The following is an 18,639-nucleotide window of genomic DNA, read 5'->3' as shown; positions in this document are numbered from 1 at the left end:
TTGTAAGGGGCATAATAAAAGAATAAAAATTACTAAATTTTTCAGCAGGGAACCAAATGAAAGGCTATCTTTCTTTCCTATAAATTTAAGCCTTTAATTTTTAATTAACCTCAGCCTGCAGTGAAAAAAAATCTACATTCATATGCATATCAATTTCCATGAAACCAATGTTTTATATAGGGCTTTTATGACACAAACTAGGATCAGAGTTAATGACTCTAAGTTCTCCCAGAGGTTTCATTAATCTAAAGGTAATCTGCTTTACATAATCACATAATCTAAAGCTTTACTATGAATGAATAATCCACCAAAAAACTCTACATTTTTTAATTAGTAACATCGAAGTTAAGACAAAAAATATTTCAGCCTTAAAATTACCTAAGGATTATAACAAAAACATGTAAAAAAATATGCAAGGAAAAAAGAAAAAAATAACCTAAGAACATAAATGCCATAAAAATTACCTTTATACTTTCCATTTCAGTCAGCTCAATTTGAAGAGCCAGCATCTCTGAAGACATGCTTTCGTGTACACGCTCAGACATTATTCTCATTTCCTCTGATTTACATGAGAGGAGTTCCTTCTGATGATCTACTTTGTGCTTCAACTGCTTTTCACTAAGCCTAGCTTCATCTAATTCGGCTTTCAGTTTTTCTAACTAAAGTAAAAAAGAAAAAATCGCAATCTTAAAAAATCAAAAGGTAATTGAAGGTCAGCAGAAAATACAGTTACAGTATAAATTATTCTGGTAACCAGAGAATAACTATTTTATAAGACAGTCAAGCTGAACAAAACTACACTTTCATATAGTTCTCTATCTTGGAAAACTAAAATACACAGTTTAAAGGAAACAAACTTATAGTAGAAGGATGAAGTTGTAGGGTCAAGCCTAGATTTAGCTGTTTCATTCCTCCTAGGTAAAAACTGTGAATGACTGTATCTACCATTACTGGGTTACTGTGTGGCTCTCACCTGAGATCAGGGTGGTAAAACATTCCGCATGATGCCTAGCATTCACTAAACGATTTCTGTTATCAAGAAAAAACTTTTGCTTGATGTCCAGGGTTATAATTATCACCTATTTTGAATTATCTTCAATGAGGTATCAACATTCTATATCCTGATATCTGTTTTCTATTTAAAAATAAGAGCCTCTTGACTTGTTTTCCTTTTTCTATTTTCATTATGTGAAAAAAAATTTCAGCTGAATGATCTATGTTGAAATGTGGCTATCTTTCTGAAAAACATCACTGACTGACCTAAATTTACTGCATGATGAGACTATTAAGGTTTCTTATTTGGCCAAGGCTAAGCATCTTACAACAGTGATATGTGTTGTCCCACAAACATACAAATAGTCCATACAAGTAATGAAAATATGTCTGGACTCTTGGCCACTTTGGCTTCTATGTGAAGAGTGAATGGTATGAATAGCAAAGATGGAAGCAGGCTACCTGGATAGAAGGCTACAATAGTAGTCTAGGGGAGAGAGGATGGTGATCTGGACTAGAATGGTAGCAGCAGAGATGGATGCTTTGTAGATCAAGTTCTTACAACCAGTTGATGGAATAATCCGAAATAAGTGAGGGGTGCCTGGGTGGCTCAGTCAGTTAAGCGTCTGCCTTCGACTCAGGTCACGATCCCAGGGTCATGGGATCGAGCCCCACATCGGGCTCCCTGCTCAGTGGGAGAGTCTGCTTCTCCCCTTCCCTCTGCCCCTAACCCCCGATCATGTTTGCTCTTTTGCTTGCTCACTCTCTCTAGAAAAAGAAAAAGAAAGAAAGAAAGAAAGAAAGAAAGAAAGAAAGAAAGAAAGAAGTAAAAGATATCAAATATAACTCTAAAATTTTGGCAGAGGTGATTTGAGAACACCCATTAAGACTGAAAATATTTTTTGACTAATTTAGTCTTTGCTCACCAAAAAGCCATCTCTTATATAAGTGGCCTTGCCTCAGATTGTGAATATTTCCTACATTACTCTTGTTTAGGTAATAAAAGCCACTGCTAAAATGAAAATAACATGGCAGGGGCGGGGGGTGGGCAGGCATCATTATCAGTCATTGGTGTCTCAACTCAGATTAGTTTCAGACAAGGTGGATTACTGTTTGCCAGTATGAATGCAAGAAGATTCTAAGTATTACACGAAAAGGGATTTTGATAGCCATGTTCATCTGACTAAAATTTAGGAAAAAATTTAACCAGCTCAAATATATAATGTCATTGATATCATTACTTAAAATGAGAAAACATTTAAAAAGAGTTAATTTAAAGAAATTAACAGTATAGGTGGTACAGATATGGACAAATCTTAAAAGACGCTACACAAAACATGGAAAATTAGAAAATAGGCCAAAAGTCAGGTAAGGTTTTGTAGAAAAGGGTCTGGAAAGTATGGACTCTATACAAAGAAGAGCCATGATAAAGGTTCTGAATTCCTCTGAAGTAACCTGAAGGAACTAGATAGTTGGGGGTAACCGAAAAAGAATGGACAACGTGTTTTTAATGCGTGAAATGAAGCCAGTGTACGTGTCATTAATTTAAGTACAGTGACGTGGGCTTTGGAATCAAACAGCTCCAGTTCAAATCTTGACTGATTTCTGTGATTTTTGTCCAATTTACTCAATATGTTTAAACATTGGTTTTCTCATCTGTTATCCACAGACAGTAATGGTACCTTCCTTACTGAGTTGTAAGAGGCAGATCATATGTCATTAGCTTATCTTCAATAACCAAACTAGAAAGTATCAACTCTAATGTACATTAATTTACAATAAACTATTGGTTTCTTTTGTAGGATTACAAAGTGTACTACTACTTTCAGTGAAAGCTAGGACACTAGTCTTTCTGAAAGAGGACTGCCATACTATGCACTATAAGCAAGAAAGTCATGCTTTTCACTAAATTAAAATGCCGTAACAAATATCCAGTTATTGAAATTAAATAACTGTATTTAATTAGTAGAATGTTATTAATACAAGTCTCTTAGGTAAACTCTTGTTTCTCAGTGTTCCCACTCCCAATATTATGATGATGGAGCCTTGATCTCAGCTATTTTGCATAGATGGCATTAAGAAAATCTTCATCACCTAAAATTTACATACTGCTAACTCCATAAACATGAAACATTTTTGTTTTGACATACATAGATATCCAAACCTTATTTTTTAGTTCATTTACTTCTTGTCCATGGCTTCTGCTCAGTTGTTCTTTTAATTGCTCCAGGTGTGTTTTTTGTTGTTGTTTAATAGCTTCACATTCAGAGCTCAAACTTTCTAACATTCGACTCTTAAGCTCAACTTCTCTCTGAAGAGTATATTTTTCTTGTTCATAGTCCTGAAAACAGATTCAATTATAATTCAATTACATAAAAATAACTTAAAGCCACCACATATAAACAGTTCTCACCTTCAACTGTTTCATTCCTGTTTCACATATTTGCTGCTTTCTAAGTAACAACCACATGTAGACCTGGAATAACTCTGTAGCCAATCAGTCTTAAGAAAAGCCCGGAGAGGTTTAGTCCATTCTACTGATGTGGTAATTGCTTCTCTACCCTGTCAAGGAAGTAAGAGGTGTTCCATGGCATGTCAACACGTCACCCAGGCGCCCCTCTGACAGGGAAGTTTAAAGATTAAAAAAGCATTAGTTCAAACTCATTCAGTAAGTTTTTCAAATAAGATAAAATAAAACTAGATTAAATCAGAGAAAAATAAGCAAGTTATATTTTTTCCTATACTTAAATTTTGAGATCAAAGTTTAAACATATTATTGAGCATTTGCTACATAAAACAGATTAATTCAGTCTTTCAATAAATGTGTGCCAGACATTACACATATAGCAATGAACAAGAGAGACAAAATTCCCTTTGTCATGGAGCTTACAATCTGGAGTTAATTAAGTGAATCAGTGAATGATAGCAACTTTACAAAACACTCAGGGAAGACCTCTCAGCTGAGGTGACGTTTAACAGACACCTAAAGGTTGAGGACTCAATCCATGACAGTGAGGGGATGTGCATGCAGATGAAGGCAACAGCTCGTGTAAAGCCCATAAGGCAGGACTAGTATAGCTAAGCACAAGGGAAAGTAGTTTAAAATGAGGTCAAAAGGTTGGCATGGATAAGATCACACAGGAATCTGCAAACCCAAGTAAGGAGTTTGGATTTTGTTGTTAATATAATTGGAAGTCATAGTTGTGTTTTTAAAAAAGCAGGACTGTGACATGATCTTTCGTTTATTTTTCAATGGCCATGTGGCTGCTGTGTGAAAGAATGAACTGTATGAAAGGCAATGAGGGAAGCAGGCAACCTGGTTAGAAGGCTACAGTAGTAATTTAGGGGACAGATGATGGTGGTCTGAGTTAGAGTGGCAGTAGCATAGATGGATGTTTTGTAGGTCAGGTTCTTAGAACTTGTTGATGGATTAAACAAGAGAAATAAGGGCCACAAAGATACGGAGTAAAATTCCCTGAAATTTGGCTCAAGTTATTATATATTTACTAAGTAAGCTAAATTGCAAGAGAATGTTGTTAGCAGGCAGGGAATCAACTATTCTGTTCATGTTACTTTTGAGATGTCCATTAGTAGGCAATTGAATACACAAGTCTAGACTTTAGGGGTAAACTAAGGACTTGGCGTAGTGTCATAAGGCATTTAGATGTTATCTAAAACTATGAAACAAGTGAGGTCACCAAGGAATAGTGCAGATAAAACAAAATCTAAAATCCAGTATGTCCTAAAGAAAACAGTAACTTGATTTTTCAAATTCAGAACACACAGGGTCAGAAAAAATATTAGGAATTCATTCACTTCAGTCCCCTTTATTAGAGATAGGGGTGAATAAGAACTAGAACTATAATCTTCAAAAAGGAATAAAACTAATAATAATAATAATTGCTAGACAATAAAAATGTTCAATAGCTAAGCACAACCTTGTAAACACAGTCCAGGGTCCTACCTCAGTCATGGTCATCATTTCATTACGACATTTATCCAACTGATTCTGCAACTCATTTTGGCTCTCCACTAGTTGTAAGCCATACTGTGCAGCTTTTAGTCGCTCTTCTTCGACTTCTTTGAGCTTGCATCGAAGATCTGCAATTATATCTGCCTCCATGTTTTTTTTTTTCGTTTTTAATCTACTGTAAATAGAGGAAATGAAAGTACTTAAGCTTAAACAAAATATCCCGTACAATGATAGCGATAATAAAAGACATATATATCTTTCCCCCCAATACTACTGCCATGTTAAAAACATAGCATCGAAGATTTTATTACTGGCTTTTAAGTGGTCAAATTTGCATTCTTGTTCTAAAAGCAAGGTCTGATAATTCTTTTACCTGATTTGAGACCAAATCAAACAGAGAAAAAAAAAATTGAACACATTTAACTTTGTTTCTAAGAAATGCAGTTATCAGGAAATTGTTCACTTGTGTGCTAAGCTTCCTTAAATGCTGAGGAAGGGTGGGTCTCATATTTATATCACTATACAGGTAACCAAATTAAGAGCACAATGAAAGAAATCAAGAACTTACAGTAACATGACTGCTACTTAAAATACAAAAATGCAGCTTTGAATAAGGTTTCTAAGGCAAGGACTATCCTGTCCACAATTTTTCACAACAGTGTTAACTTCCTGAACACATTAAATTTGCTGTATTGACAACAGGTTCACTAGTATTTTCCATTATTCATAAGAAGACATGAAAAACAGAATCATGTTCAGAGTAATTAGAAACATTTCTTTCATTCTAGATTTTCAATCAAGGACTTAAACAATCAAGGACTTTTATATAGAAACATTCCACGTAATTCAACCTTCCTCATCAGCCTTTTCAAATTGGTCCATCTCTTAGGCCAGATTCAAACTCAGCTTTGCATTCAAAGAGCAACAGGCTGTTAATAAGGTTGTTTCCCCACTTTCCAGACAATGTAGTCATCATTCAACAATTATTTCTTAAAGCCTTATGTGCTGAACTCCATTCTGGGCATTTCAGATCCATCAGAAGCCAAATGAGCCAAAAAAAAAAAAAAAAAAAAAACGCCCTTCTTTTATGAAAATTAAACTCCAGCGGGAAAAAACAAAAAAAAAAAAAAAAAAAAAAAAAAGCGCTCTTCTTTCATGAAACTTACCTTCCAGTGGGAGAAGACAAGCAATAATAGTATCATAATTAAATGCATTAGAAAGTGAAAAAAAAAAAAAGGAAGAAAGAAAGAAAAGAACAGGATAAGGGATCCTGGAAGAAGTGGGGGTATTGCAACTAGGACGAAATCTAAAATAAGCATTGCGGGGGAAAGCCCTCAAGGTGATTTCTGAAAGAAAAAAAAAAACCTTGCAGAGGATAAAAGAATTAGCTATGTATCTATTTCAGGAAAGAAAAAGGAGTAGAGGAAGAGGGGTAGCACTAAAGTGGAAGAACACCCAAGGAATAAACAAGATAGAGTTTAAGTCACAGGCGGTAATAGGGGAGAATAGGCAAAGCAGGCCATCACAAGGACTTTGGCTTCTACTCTGAGTGAGATTGGGAATCATTGTGAAGTCTGGAGTAGAGAGCCGATACTTTAAAAGGATCATTTTGGCTGTTATGCTGAATAGTTTGGAGGGGAGCAAGTGGGAAGCAGAAAGACCAGGTGAGATGATTGCTTACACAAGGGTGATTATATAGGAGGTGGGGAGAAATGATCAGATTCTGCACATATAGTTTGAAGGTAAAGCCAACATGATTTTCTGAAAAATTAAATGTGGGGTGTATGAAAAAGAGAGAAGTCAAAAAAGCCTTTAAGGCTTCTGGCCTGAGCAACTAGTGGAGCAAATTTGCCATCAGCTGAATCATCAAAAATTATGAGTAAAAATTGTTTTGAAAGAAAATCAGGGGCTTATGTTTTGGACATGAAATGTATCAAGTAACCAGTTGGCAATATGAGAAGGATCTGGGCTGGAAATATAAACCTAGGAGTTATTAACATAAATCCTTGAGTCTTGGTGTCACCAGAGTACGAGCATAATTAAAGAAAAGAGGACCAAGGATTGAGCCTTTAAGAGGTGGGAAAGAAGACAGCAAAATATACTCAGGCATGACCAGTGAGGTAGGAAGAAAACCAAGAGCACATATTATCCTGGAAGCCAACTGAAATGGGCTGGAGAGAATGGTGGGAAAACAGGAAACAGTTTTGCTGCAAAGCAGAATAGATAAACGAGGCATTAGCTGAAGGGAAAGTAGTATTAAGTTTTTCTTTTTTAAGATACAATGTTTTAAGGAAAAATAGCATGGTTGTATGTCATGGGACAGATTCAGCAGAGAAGAAAAAACTGATGATATAGAAGGCATGGAGAACTGCTAAAGTGATGAAAAAGAATGAGGCCTAATGTACAGGGACTGATTTTAGACGGGAGCATGAATATTTCATCTAAAGTAAGGGAAAGCAAAATATATGGGTACAGACACTGATAAGTAGGTAGATTAGTGGTGGGAATCTGAGTAAGTGCCCTTCTAACTGCTCCAATTTATCAGTGAATTAGGAAGCAAGGTCATTAAGTAAAAATGAAGATGAAGGAGATAATATGGTTTCAGAAGAGAGAGAGAGGAAAAAAAGGTATCCAAGGCTGGCAGTTACTGCTCTGAAATACAGGAACTTTCTGGGGTGCCTGGGTGGAGCAGTCAGTTAAGGGTCTGACTCTTGGTCTTTGGCTCAGGTTGTAATCTCAGGGTTGTGAGACTGAGCCCCGTGTGGGGTTCCTCACTCAGTGAGGAATCTGCTTCAGACTCTCTCTCCCTCTCCTTCTGCCCCTCCCCATCGCTCACTCTCACTCTCTCAAATAAATAGAATCTTTAAAAATAAAGTACAAGACCTTTCCAAAGCCTGTAGGTGATGGGGCTAGGCACTAGTTATTGTACTGGTTTATTATGTATTTATTAAGGATTTACCATTTGTCAGGCAGAGTGCTTCAGATGAATTATCTCATTTAATTCTCTTGATGGTAGCCACTAGCCACATGTGGCAGTCCGAATTGAGAAATGCTGTAAATATAAAATGCACGTTGAATTTTGAAGACTACACAAAAAGAGTAACAGCCCGTTAAGAATTATAAAGGTTACATGTTGAATTGCTAGTGTTTTGGATGGATGGGTTGAATAAAATATTACTAAAATGAATTTCACCTGTATTTACTTTTCTTAACGTGGCTCCTAGAAAATTAAAAATGACATATCACAACTCGCCTAAGTTAAACATTAATGTCATAAACATTTACCAAGGAAGAAGAGGGAGCTAGCTTCAAGACATCCCAGCCAGTGATGTCCAAGGAAGTCAAAAAAACTAGCTCTCGTTCTTTCAAAAGATTTGCTAGAATTCCTATTATGTCTCAGGTACTGTGCTATTACTGAGGACACAATGTGGACCCCAAAAGTAGACAATGTCCCTGCCTTCTTGAATCTTACAGTCCATTAGTAGAAAGGCATTAAATCAAATAACTGTAAAGTTTTGTAAGTGTGGTAAATGCAAGAGGGAACCTGTAACATGGGGGTGCTGTTCTAAGTTGGGAAGTGAGGTGGGGGTGAGGGAGTATGGACAAGAGATTTCCCTGACGAAATGACTTTTTTGCAAAGGTCTAACGGATGAGTAAGAGTTAACCTGTCAATCTGCAAAGAGGTAGCTGGGTTGAATAACTATACCTAACACATGCCAGACATTGTACTTGGTACTTTGCATATATTATCTAACTCAACAACCCCATGAAATATAAGGTATTTCCGCCATTTACACATATGCAAACTGAGGCACAGAAAGGTTAGGTAACTTGCCCAGGGTTACCAAGCTAGTAAGTGGCTGAGATGGGAACCAGGGTCTAGCTCCAAAGTCTGGTACTCCTAACCACTTTTCTGTTCAGCCTCTCAGAAACATAACATGCACAAAGCATTTAGGACAGGGAGCTCAGGGATTCAGGCTGCCTTAGTTCTTACTCCACAACACACTGGCAGCATGAGCTTGGACAACTTATTTAAGGTCTTGTGTTCTCATCCATAAGATAAAGACAGTAACATCTACCTAACAGGGGTTTTGAGATTAAACCAGCTAAGGGATGATAAGCAATTAGAATCTGACACGCAGTTGTCTGGGGCAGCGCTGTCCAACGGAAAAAGAATGCGAGTTGTGATATGTCATTTTTATTTTTCTAGAAGCCACGTTAAAAAAAGTAAATACAGGTGAAATTCATTTTAGTAATATTTTATTCAACCCATCCATCCAAAACACTAGCATTTCAACATGTAACCTTTATAATTCTTAACGGGCTGTTACTCTTTTTGTGTAGTCTTCGAAATTCAACGTGCATTTTATATTTACACCATTTCTCAATTCGGACTGCCACATGTGGCTAGTGGCTACCATCCTGGACCGCGCAGGCGACCCGGCCTTCCTTACTGATGCACGATACCCGAGGGCGGGGGGGGGGGGGCACACAGCCCAACGGAAGATTGAGACCGGCTCGGAACCTGGTTGAGAAGAACTCCGGGTTCCGCTGAAGAAGCTGTTCCGGCTAAGGGCCTCCGCCATGACCCAGACCCCAGGTTTCCTGAGGCCCTGCTTTCCCCACTCCCCAGAGAGAATCCCTTCGCCACTCCCACCGCTCCTCTCCACACACACCTCCCTCCAGGCCCGTTGCCCCTACCTCTCTCCTCACCCCTTTTCCCTGCTGCTGCAGCCGGTGGCTCGTGACGAGGGCTCAGTGCACCCAGGTTCGCGACGGTAACACGACCCACGACCAGAGACGCCCGCCCATTCACTCACCTAGCTCTCGGGTAAGCGCCAGGGCTTTTTGAATGCTGTTCCCGCGACAACTCACACATCTCGCGAGATGTTCCGCCCAAGCCGCGCGCAGAGGAAAAACAGGGAGGAACGTCCGATCCAGCGCCCCGCCCTCTCTGCCGCGCTTGCGCAGAAGCACGTGGCGTGCTGGGGACTTGGTGCCGGTGCCGACGTAGTTCCCTAACTGGTCAGCTTTACGCAACCTTGGTTTTGTACGTGTCTTCCCCATGTCTACATTTAGTTGCCATGCCGTTTGTTTCTGTTTTGTTCTGACGACTGTACCTTCTGGAGAGACAGTGTCACTAGAAGGCGAGGCGGTGGGGAATTCTGAGGTGTGCAGACCTCCCGCATCCTACTCGCAGGTTGGCTGGCGCGCGCCCTGAGGGCTGTGCCCTCTCATATCTTCCATGGTTCCAGGAATCTGAATCAGTGTGACAGTGCCTAAACTCATCATAGGACAGTATCACACTTACTGTTACAGAACGGGATGGCAGTTATCATTATAATGGCACTAACATTTGAGCTTTCACCATGTGCTAGTACAGTGCTAAATTTTACACGGATTATCTCAGTTAAACCCACAAACAGCCTGAGGAGGTAGGTATTATTATCCTCTCTTTCTACTGAGGAAAACAGCCGGAGGAAGAAAAGTATAATGGCCAAGTGGTAGAACTAGAATTTGAACTAATGCAGTCTACTGCTAGGGGCCAGGCTTTTGCGTGTGTGTTTAAATAACGAATTTATGTTTTGTAAGCCTGATGCCTATTCACTATTCTAAAATTTAAGCAATCAGAAATAACACTAGCCAACATTGACTGAGCACTTCTGAGTCCGAGTAGCTGTTATATGATAGAGGTCATGTGCTTTGAAACCATCTTTCTTGCTTACTTGAGCCCTTGACCATAGCTCCTCTCTTTTTCGTGATCAGTTTTTTTCTTCCCTGGTGGATCTTACCTAAACATGCTGTAATGACTGACATCTGAAAAAATAATTCTGATCTTCCTTGACTCCAGTCAGCTACCACTCCATTTATTTGCTTCCCTTGGTAACAAAATTCCTGAAAAAAAAAAAAAAAATGAGACTGGTTATCTTCATTTTCTTACCTTTCATTCTAGCATTTTTTCCCACTTCAGGTTTTGGTCCCCACAGATCCAGTAAAATGGCTCTTCTCAACATCACCAGTGAGTTCTGTCTTGCAAAATCCTCACTTCTCTTGTATTATGACAGAGTTGATTACTCTTATTGAGTCTGGGTTTAGGTCTTGCGGTGCAACACCTTCCTTGCTTTCCTCTTTTTAGTTTCCTTTGTGGACTTTTAGTTCTGATTGAGCTAGGCCAGACAAGAATTGATCTAGGTTTGAAGACTGGCAACAATGATACCTTCAAGTTGCCTAGCAGATGCACTTGGGGTCTGAATGAGTGAGATGCTTGTTCATTTGTCATCACCCCCATGTTTTTGAGTAAATGAAATTCCATTTTCCCTACGATTTAACAAAGATTCTTCAACTGAATTCCTCAAAGTAAGACACCATTCTAGCCTAGGTCAACCATGACTGAGTGAAATTAGGTAATCTAAAATGTACCTGAACTTCATTTTTCTTTTTTGTTACATGAGAAGGTAGACCTACATTTCACTAATGTTTCTTCCAAATCTAATTTTTAATATTTTAAACTATTAACCAAGTGGCCATAATGTATTAAGCACAGTGGAAGGAATTCAGAGATGTGGTAATCTCCACCACTGTCTGGAAAATGTTTACAAAATAGTAGGGGACTAAAAAAAAACAAATATAAATAACTAGAGGGCTGTATATAAATGCCATATACCCTACACTAAAGGGTGAAAAGGGAGAGGTCAGTTTTGTGTGGCTGTTCCATTAATGTGTCACAGTGCAGGTGGCACTTGAGTGGGGCCTTGAAGAATGGTTGAGCTAAGGAGGAGTGCATTCAAGGGGAGGGGACAACATTAGCAAAATCATACAAGCTACCTGTATTATAATTATGGTCATTCCTTAGGAACAGTCTGGGTAAGGTGCTACCACTACCACCACTGGACACTAGATGTCACAAATGAAATGAATTCTAGATGGTTCCTGCTTGTTTGGATAACTTGCTTAAGATTCATAGTTCCTGATATAGATGCACATACCCAGATGAGGTTCACATACCATGCACTAAATGCCATGGATCAGGAAAAAAAAAAAAAAGCATATATCTGTTATTTTCAGTTTATATAATGTGAGTTGGGATTTTGCTTCCTCACACAGAGTAGTGGATTCACCAAGCATAGGAAGGGAATTTAGATGCTGGGAAAGAACAACCCTCCTCTCCAGCATAGTTCCTGATATTATAGCTGTTCAAAACTAGAAAAGACTGCTATTGTGCACTGGCCATCATTCCTTGACTATGACTGTTACAGTGGAAATGAGAGGATTGGTTATCAGAAATGGTGAAGAAGGAGTGTTACACTGTACTGAAAGCCTGTGTGTATTTTGATATGAACTTACTGAATAATTAAATCTGTTTTTGGTATTATAGGGGAATAGTCTTTGTCCTCGAGGGACTTAGGGTTTAGTGAAAGAGGCATTTACCAAACAATAAATCCTTACTCAGAGTATGGTTTAGACTTTCTAGTTCCTTCATATTATTAAGTAAAGTTCCAAGATAGTTTTGGGGGGATCAAGCAAGAACAAGCCCAGGACTCTGTGACACAGTTTGCAAATAGGAACTGGATTGATCTACAAAGTTCCATAATTTATAGGATGGGCCAAAAAATGAGGTTTTGGAAGTTATACTCAAGGTTGTGGTAATTGAGACCTGGAGAATGGCTGAGATCAAGAAACAGTCTTAGAGGGGCGCCTGGGTGGCTCAGTCATTAAGCCTCTGCCTTCGGCTCAGGTCATCATCCTAGGGTCCTGGGATCAAGCCCCACACTGGGCTCCCTGTTCAGTGGGAAGCCTGCTTCTCCCTCTCCCACTCCCCCTGTTTGTGTTCTCTCTCTTGCTGCCTCTCTCTGTGTCGAATAAATAAATAAATAAAATCTTTTTTAAGAAAAGAAAGAAGAGAGGGCTATGTGCAGGAATTTGGTGATTGTTCTAATCCACAAAACAAGAGAAGAATAAGGATTCAACAACAGCAAGAAAAAAAATCAGAAGAACCATCTGAGAGGTGATCAGGAAATTTAACTGTCACAGTTATTGTGTTAATTAGATATCAATATGAATGATTGTATCAGGCCAGCAGATTTGACTGTTTAATAGTAAGAATGACAGTGGCAGTCTTTCTTGGCCCTGCTATTTATAACCAGCTTCAGTTCTTCATGAGCCCTATTGCTATATTCCTTTTCCCCCTGAATAGAGGCAGTCCTCACTTGGAGCAAAGTTGCATCATCCCAATATTGTGGACATTTATTGGCTAACTTCCCAGAATCAATTCCATTCTCCTTTTCCTGTCCAAAGCATTCTGATTATTCTTTAATAATTCATTTTCCTGTCCATTTCAACCATGCTGATTGTTTAAAATTGATCCTACCCTTCAGCTGTAAGGTATCCCATCACTCTGGTTATAGTAATTTGTTCAAAGATGGGCACGCAACTGAATCCAAGCCAGTGAAACAAAATGAGATATTCACTGAGACTCCTGGAAAAATGGAGTTTGTTAAGCCCCTCTGCATTTAAATTTTGTAGCTCAAAGCTGCCTGCTGCCATCCTGGTTCCATGAAACTTAAGTTTGCTTGGAATAGACTCAAAAGCAGAGCTGATAATTAGAGAGGTTGAAAAAGAGTCCAGGTCATACTGTTTGTACCCCTACATCAAACTCCTCTTAAAGCAAGAAATATCCCTGAACAATAGTTTTTGCTCAAGTGGCTTCAATTTTTGTTTTCTGTTACTTGTAACATGAAAGGTTTTAACTAATACACTCAATAATACTTAAGTCTGAACTTGAGTAGACTAATTAACATGTCAAGTTCCCAGTTTACATTTAGGATGCTATGAGACCAAAACTGGAAGTTGCTAATGTCCAGAGATAGGATTTAGTGATGGCTCCTCTGAGAAAAATTCATTGGTTGAACTAAAAGAAAGACATTCTAAATGAAGGGGCGTAGTGTATAGTAGAGTAAAATAAGAATCCAAACAGCTTGCATGTAATCCCTTTCTTGGCAACACCTCACATTATCATTATGCCCCTGTTAAGCTGACTTCTTCAGGTGATTTTAGCACCTAAGACAGAATTAGACCGAAGGTTTATATCAGTTGTAGTTTTTACTTGCCAAAAATAGTACCCAGCCTAGTTAAAGATATGTGTATATGAAAAATACCAGTCTTAATTTTTGCAAGTATTCACAAAACTGTAGTTGCTACTTTATGACAACCTATCTTCCAATGCCCTTTACATATTTCTTTCATTTTTCTGTCAGTATCTCAACTAATTGGTGCTCTTTATCCAGTACAGTGACTCTAATCTTAACTACTGAATAAAACATATTCACTAGTTATTATCTATATTACTCACTATTCTGTTGGCCCAGATTTACTTGGGCAGACTCAAAATGAGATAGGATACAACTTAAGGTCTTGTTCTTTCTCTGAGAGCTTGAAACTGTCACACTACTTTCTCTCACGCGCGCGTGTGTGTATGTGTGGATTCAGTGGAAAGAAGTGGTAACTGTCTTGATGCTGTAATATTTTGCTTAATATATTTTATTCCTAGAAAAAAACAACTTGGGAGTGTACACAGTAAAAGGAGAAATTGATGAGTGAGCACCCCCAAGTAAGCAGCTGAATACACCTGTTCAGCGATGCTCATGAACTACCTCTTGCCTATTGCCACTAGGTGACAGTCTTTACAAATATTTCATCTGAAAGAGTGTCTGTGTTGACAGAAATCAGATTCTGTTGGGAGAGATGGTTACCTTGCTAGTTTCAGCTAGAAGGTTTTTTTTTTTTTTAAGATTTTATTTATTTATTTGACAGAGACACAGTAAGAGAGGGAACACAAGCAGGGGGAGTGGAAGAGGGAGAAGCAGACTTCCCGCAGAACGGGGAGCCCGATGCGGGGCGGGGAGCCTGATGCGGGGCTCGATCCCAGGACCCTGGGATCATGACCTGAGCCAAAGGCAGACGCTTAATGACTGAGCCACCCAGGCGCCCCTCAGCTAGAAGATTAAGCAAGCGCATGTGTTTGTTATAATCCACACTTTTGGTGACTTGAGATCATAGTTATTCCTCATCTGGAGCACTCTTCTCCTCTTACTACTAGCTTATTCCTTTCTACAGACTGAATTGCTTCCCCTAAAATTCATAGGTTAAATCCCTAACCTCCAATGTGACTGTATTTGGAGATAGGGCTTTAGGAGGTCCTTCCAGTTAAATATGATCATGAGAGTGGGGCCCTAATCTGATAAGATTGGTAGCCTTACAAGAAAAGGAAGAGAAAGATCTCTCTCTGTCTCACTCTGACTCACTCTCTCTCTCTCCCCATGCACCGCAGAAGGAAGGCCATGTCTGAAAGTGGCATCTACAAATCAGGAAGAGAGCCCTCCCCAAGAACTGACTGGGCCAGCACCTTGACCTTGACTTCTCAACCTTCAGAACTGTGAGAAATAAATTCTCTGTTGTTTAAGAATTTTGTTATTGTAGCCTAGAGCAGACTTTCCATGGCTGGAGAGACCCTATGACTAATGGTTAAGAATATGATACATGTTCTGGAATCAACATCTGGGTTCAGTTGTAGGCTCTGTTACTCCATAGCTGTGTTACCTTTAACAAGCTACTTATCCTCTTTAAGACACAGTTTCCTCAAGTACAAAATGAGATAATCAAAAGTACCTAATTTGATAGGTCATTGTGTAGTTTAAATGAACTAACACTTTTTAAACACTTAGCATGATGTCTGCTGTTATTAAAGCATTGTCTCAGCTCAAATGTTACACCATCTGGGATAGAAAAGGATTACCCTTTTCTGAATCCCTATCCTAGGTGTCTTTTATGTATGTCTATAGCACCCTGTGCTTATCCTTTGGAACACTTACAGTAGTTTGCAATAATTTGTGTAATTTATGTCTGCCTCCCTTACTAAACTATAAGCTATTTGAGGCTAGAAAAGCCAATATGTGTTTTACTCACTGTGGTTTCTCTCAGCAAGTGTCATAGTACGTGGAACGGGTAGGTGTTAAAGTCGAGTTTGATTAATGAATAATAAATGAAATTCATTAATTTAAATGAGGTATCTGTAAACTCTCTTTGAGAGAACCAAGTCAAACTTGTAAAAGAATTATTCTTAAAAAAAATTACTATTCTTAATTCTGAATGAAAAATGCAGAAAATATATTAATTGTTTACATGAAACAAATTAAGTGTTCCAGAGATGGTACACCAAATAATCTCTGAAGTTTTAATCAATTCATTCACTTGTGATAATATGTGTCCCTCACTTGAACCAGTATTTCTTCACTGGAAATTTATGTATTGATATTTTTTTTAATTCAAGCATTTTAAATTATACTAAGGAAACTGGTATAGAAAATACTCCTATTGGAGAGGCCTGTAAAGCAAAGAATTCTTGGCTAAAGAAAGTGTTCATTTTTGTGTAAATACAGAGTTGTATTAAATTCTTTTAAAGGAAGATCCACCCTTGATGAAGTTAAAGTTTTAAGACTCATGTTTTCCTAATATTTTATCATGCCATGGATGGATTTATCTATTTCCTGGAAAACAAAACATGTTGTCCTATTAATTTTCCAAAAATAGCAAATATTAAAAAGGGTGTATAATTTCAGTAATTGTTAAAGTCCTTTGGTTATGAAGTGGCCAGCTAATTAAGTGAGGTGGCCCAAAAGTATAATAATGAGAAGTGTAAGAGAAGTATTAGTTATTCATGTTTAAAAAGATAATTTTATGTTATGTTTCCAAAGTTTTCTCAAAATATGGGGCATAAGTATTTTGTGGACTTTACATACCTTAGATGGATAGTAAAAGCACCCTGTTTCCTATCATGGTGATAAAACTTTAGGCAGCCTTGATACGGGATGTGATCCTTTCTTCAATCATTGCCTTACCATTTTATTTGCCTCTGCATTATCAGGCAGGGTGCTTGGAACCTGGAATCATCACAAATGAACCCCATCAACTCCCCCATGACACACCACATGCTGGCAGTATTTGTCTACTTTTGATAAATTGGTCAGTCTTGTGAAATACTTCTGTAAGATGAAGTTCTGGAACTTGTCAGGTGTCCTCTCTGACACTCATGTCTTCCTTTGGCTCTCAGATTACCCAACCAGCTGGGGTAAAGCCCATATCCTCCCACAAAGCATGTTTCTTTGGAAATTCAGATCTGTTGGCTTTTGGCACTAAAAAGTAATGTTCTTGCACTTTCTGTCAGATCAGTACTGAATAATCTCTTGGGGGTGAGTAACCTTTTAAATGTTGGAGGAGTAACAATTCCAGGGATCAGTGTGCATTTAGCAATTTGTAAGAAAAATCAGAAGGAATACAGTGTCCTTTTGACTACATTTGAATGTAGCAAGGCCTAAATCTCTATGCACACACAAAAAGTATGTCTTCTGAATTACATAGGCATGTAATCATTATTACTATAGATGACTGAAGGCAGGAGTTACGAAAGGGTCTTGGGTGACTGTTATCCTCCTACCTATAAAACTCCTGGCAAAGGGATTAATAGGTGTCCTATAAACAGAGGCAGAGTTAAGTTCTTAAAAACAGCATCCCATTCATAGGATTTAAATCTCCCAGCCAAATGGAAAAATAGGTTTAAAAAGTAACATCTAGTCTATTCTTAAATATAGTTGGAAGCTCTGACTTCATTTTTACTCCCACAAAAATAAATAGTGCTACTCTCATCCTAAGAAATATATATATATGTGCATTTCAAAGAGTAGTTTCCAAACTTTGTTCTACATAAGAAACATCTTATATAGAACATTAATGAAGAGCTTTTATAACTTCTGATGCTCAGGCTATACCCAACACTAATTAAATTGGAATGTGTAGGGGTGAGTGCCAGGCATCAGTGATTTTTAAAGATGCAGGGGAGAATGCAATGTGCAGCGAAGTTTGGGAACCTGGGTTAACACAGTCATGTACTCTCTCCTTCACTCCAGCTTTTCTTCATTGCCTCTTTAGCTCAGTGGTTCTCATCCTGACTGCTCATCACAGGGCATCTTAAAAAAACCCATTCTGATTTATTTGGTCTAGGGCAGTGTATAAGAATCAGGAATGTTGGGCACCTGGGTGGCTCAGTCAATTGGGCGTCTGCCTTCAGCTCAGGTCATGATCCCAGGGTCCTGGGATCGATTGAACCCTGCATCAGGTTCCCCAGGGAGCCTGCTTCTCCCTCTGCCTCGCTCTCTCTCTCTGTCTCTCATGAATAAATAAAGAAAATCTTAAAAAAAAAAAATCAGAAATGTTTACCTGTTCCCCAAGTGATTCTAGTGTGTAGCTGTGGTGGAATCACTGGGCTAACTGATTATAGAAAGAGGTAGGATAAGGTGGGTCCTTTAGTCTTTTTTCTGGCAGTTAAGAGCTTTATACATTTTAAAATTATTGTTCACTAGATTGGTTGAATGAATTTTTTCTTCAACTCACTAGGCTGTTAAGCCCAACCACTTTCCTGAACCCATTGGTGGTAGGATTGCCCAATAAAATATAGGACAGCCAGCTAAATTTGATTTCGGCTAAACAATGACTATTTTTTAGTACAAGTATGTTCATGCAATATTTGGGATGTATAATAAAAAAAAGATTGTTTATAGGAAATTCAAATTTAACAGGTGTCCTATATTTTTATTTGCTACTTCTGACAATGCTAAGTGGTA

General features: G+C 38.3%; 1 protein-coding gene across 2 annotated transcripts in view; it reads right to left on the bottom strand.

The window, feature by feature from the left end:
• Positions 1-9,831, bottom strand: part of DOCK2 (dedicator of cytokinesis 2) — a 475,105-nt gene extending 465,274 nt beyond the window's left edge. Inside the window, exons 1-4 of one of the 2 annotated variants that reach the window (XM_032403689.1) lie at positions 9,787-9,831; positions 4,958-5,141; positions 3,158-3,334; positions 465-659 (exon numbers count right to left, since the gene is read on the bottom strand). In XM_032403689.1, coding sequence (XP_032259580.1) covers positions 465-659; positions 3,158-3,334; positions 4,958-5,116 — 531 coding nt within the window. In that variant the 5' untranslated portion in view covers positions 5,117-5,141; positions 9,787-9,831. Of the gene's footprint in view, positions 1-464; positions 660-3,157; positions 3,335-4,957; positions 5,142-9,667 lie in introns of both variants that reach the window. The other variant, XM_032403691.1, reaches the window with a different exon arrangement.
• Positions 9,832-18,639: the final 8,808 nt, after the last annotated feature.

The sequence above is a fragment of the Phoca vitulina genome, unplaced genomic scaffold (assembly GCF_004348235.1).
Source record: "Phoca vitulina isolate PV1807 unplaced genomic scaffold, GSC_HSeal_1.0 scaffold6, whole genome shotgun sequence".
NCBI lineage: Eukaryota > Metazoa > Chordata > Mammalia > Carnivora > Phocidae > Phoca > Phoca vitulina.
The sequence above is the reverse complement of the archived record's forward strand: the minus strand, read 5'-3'. Positions and strand labels throughout refer to the sequence as shown.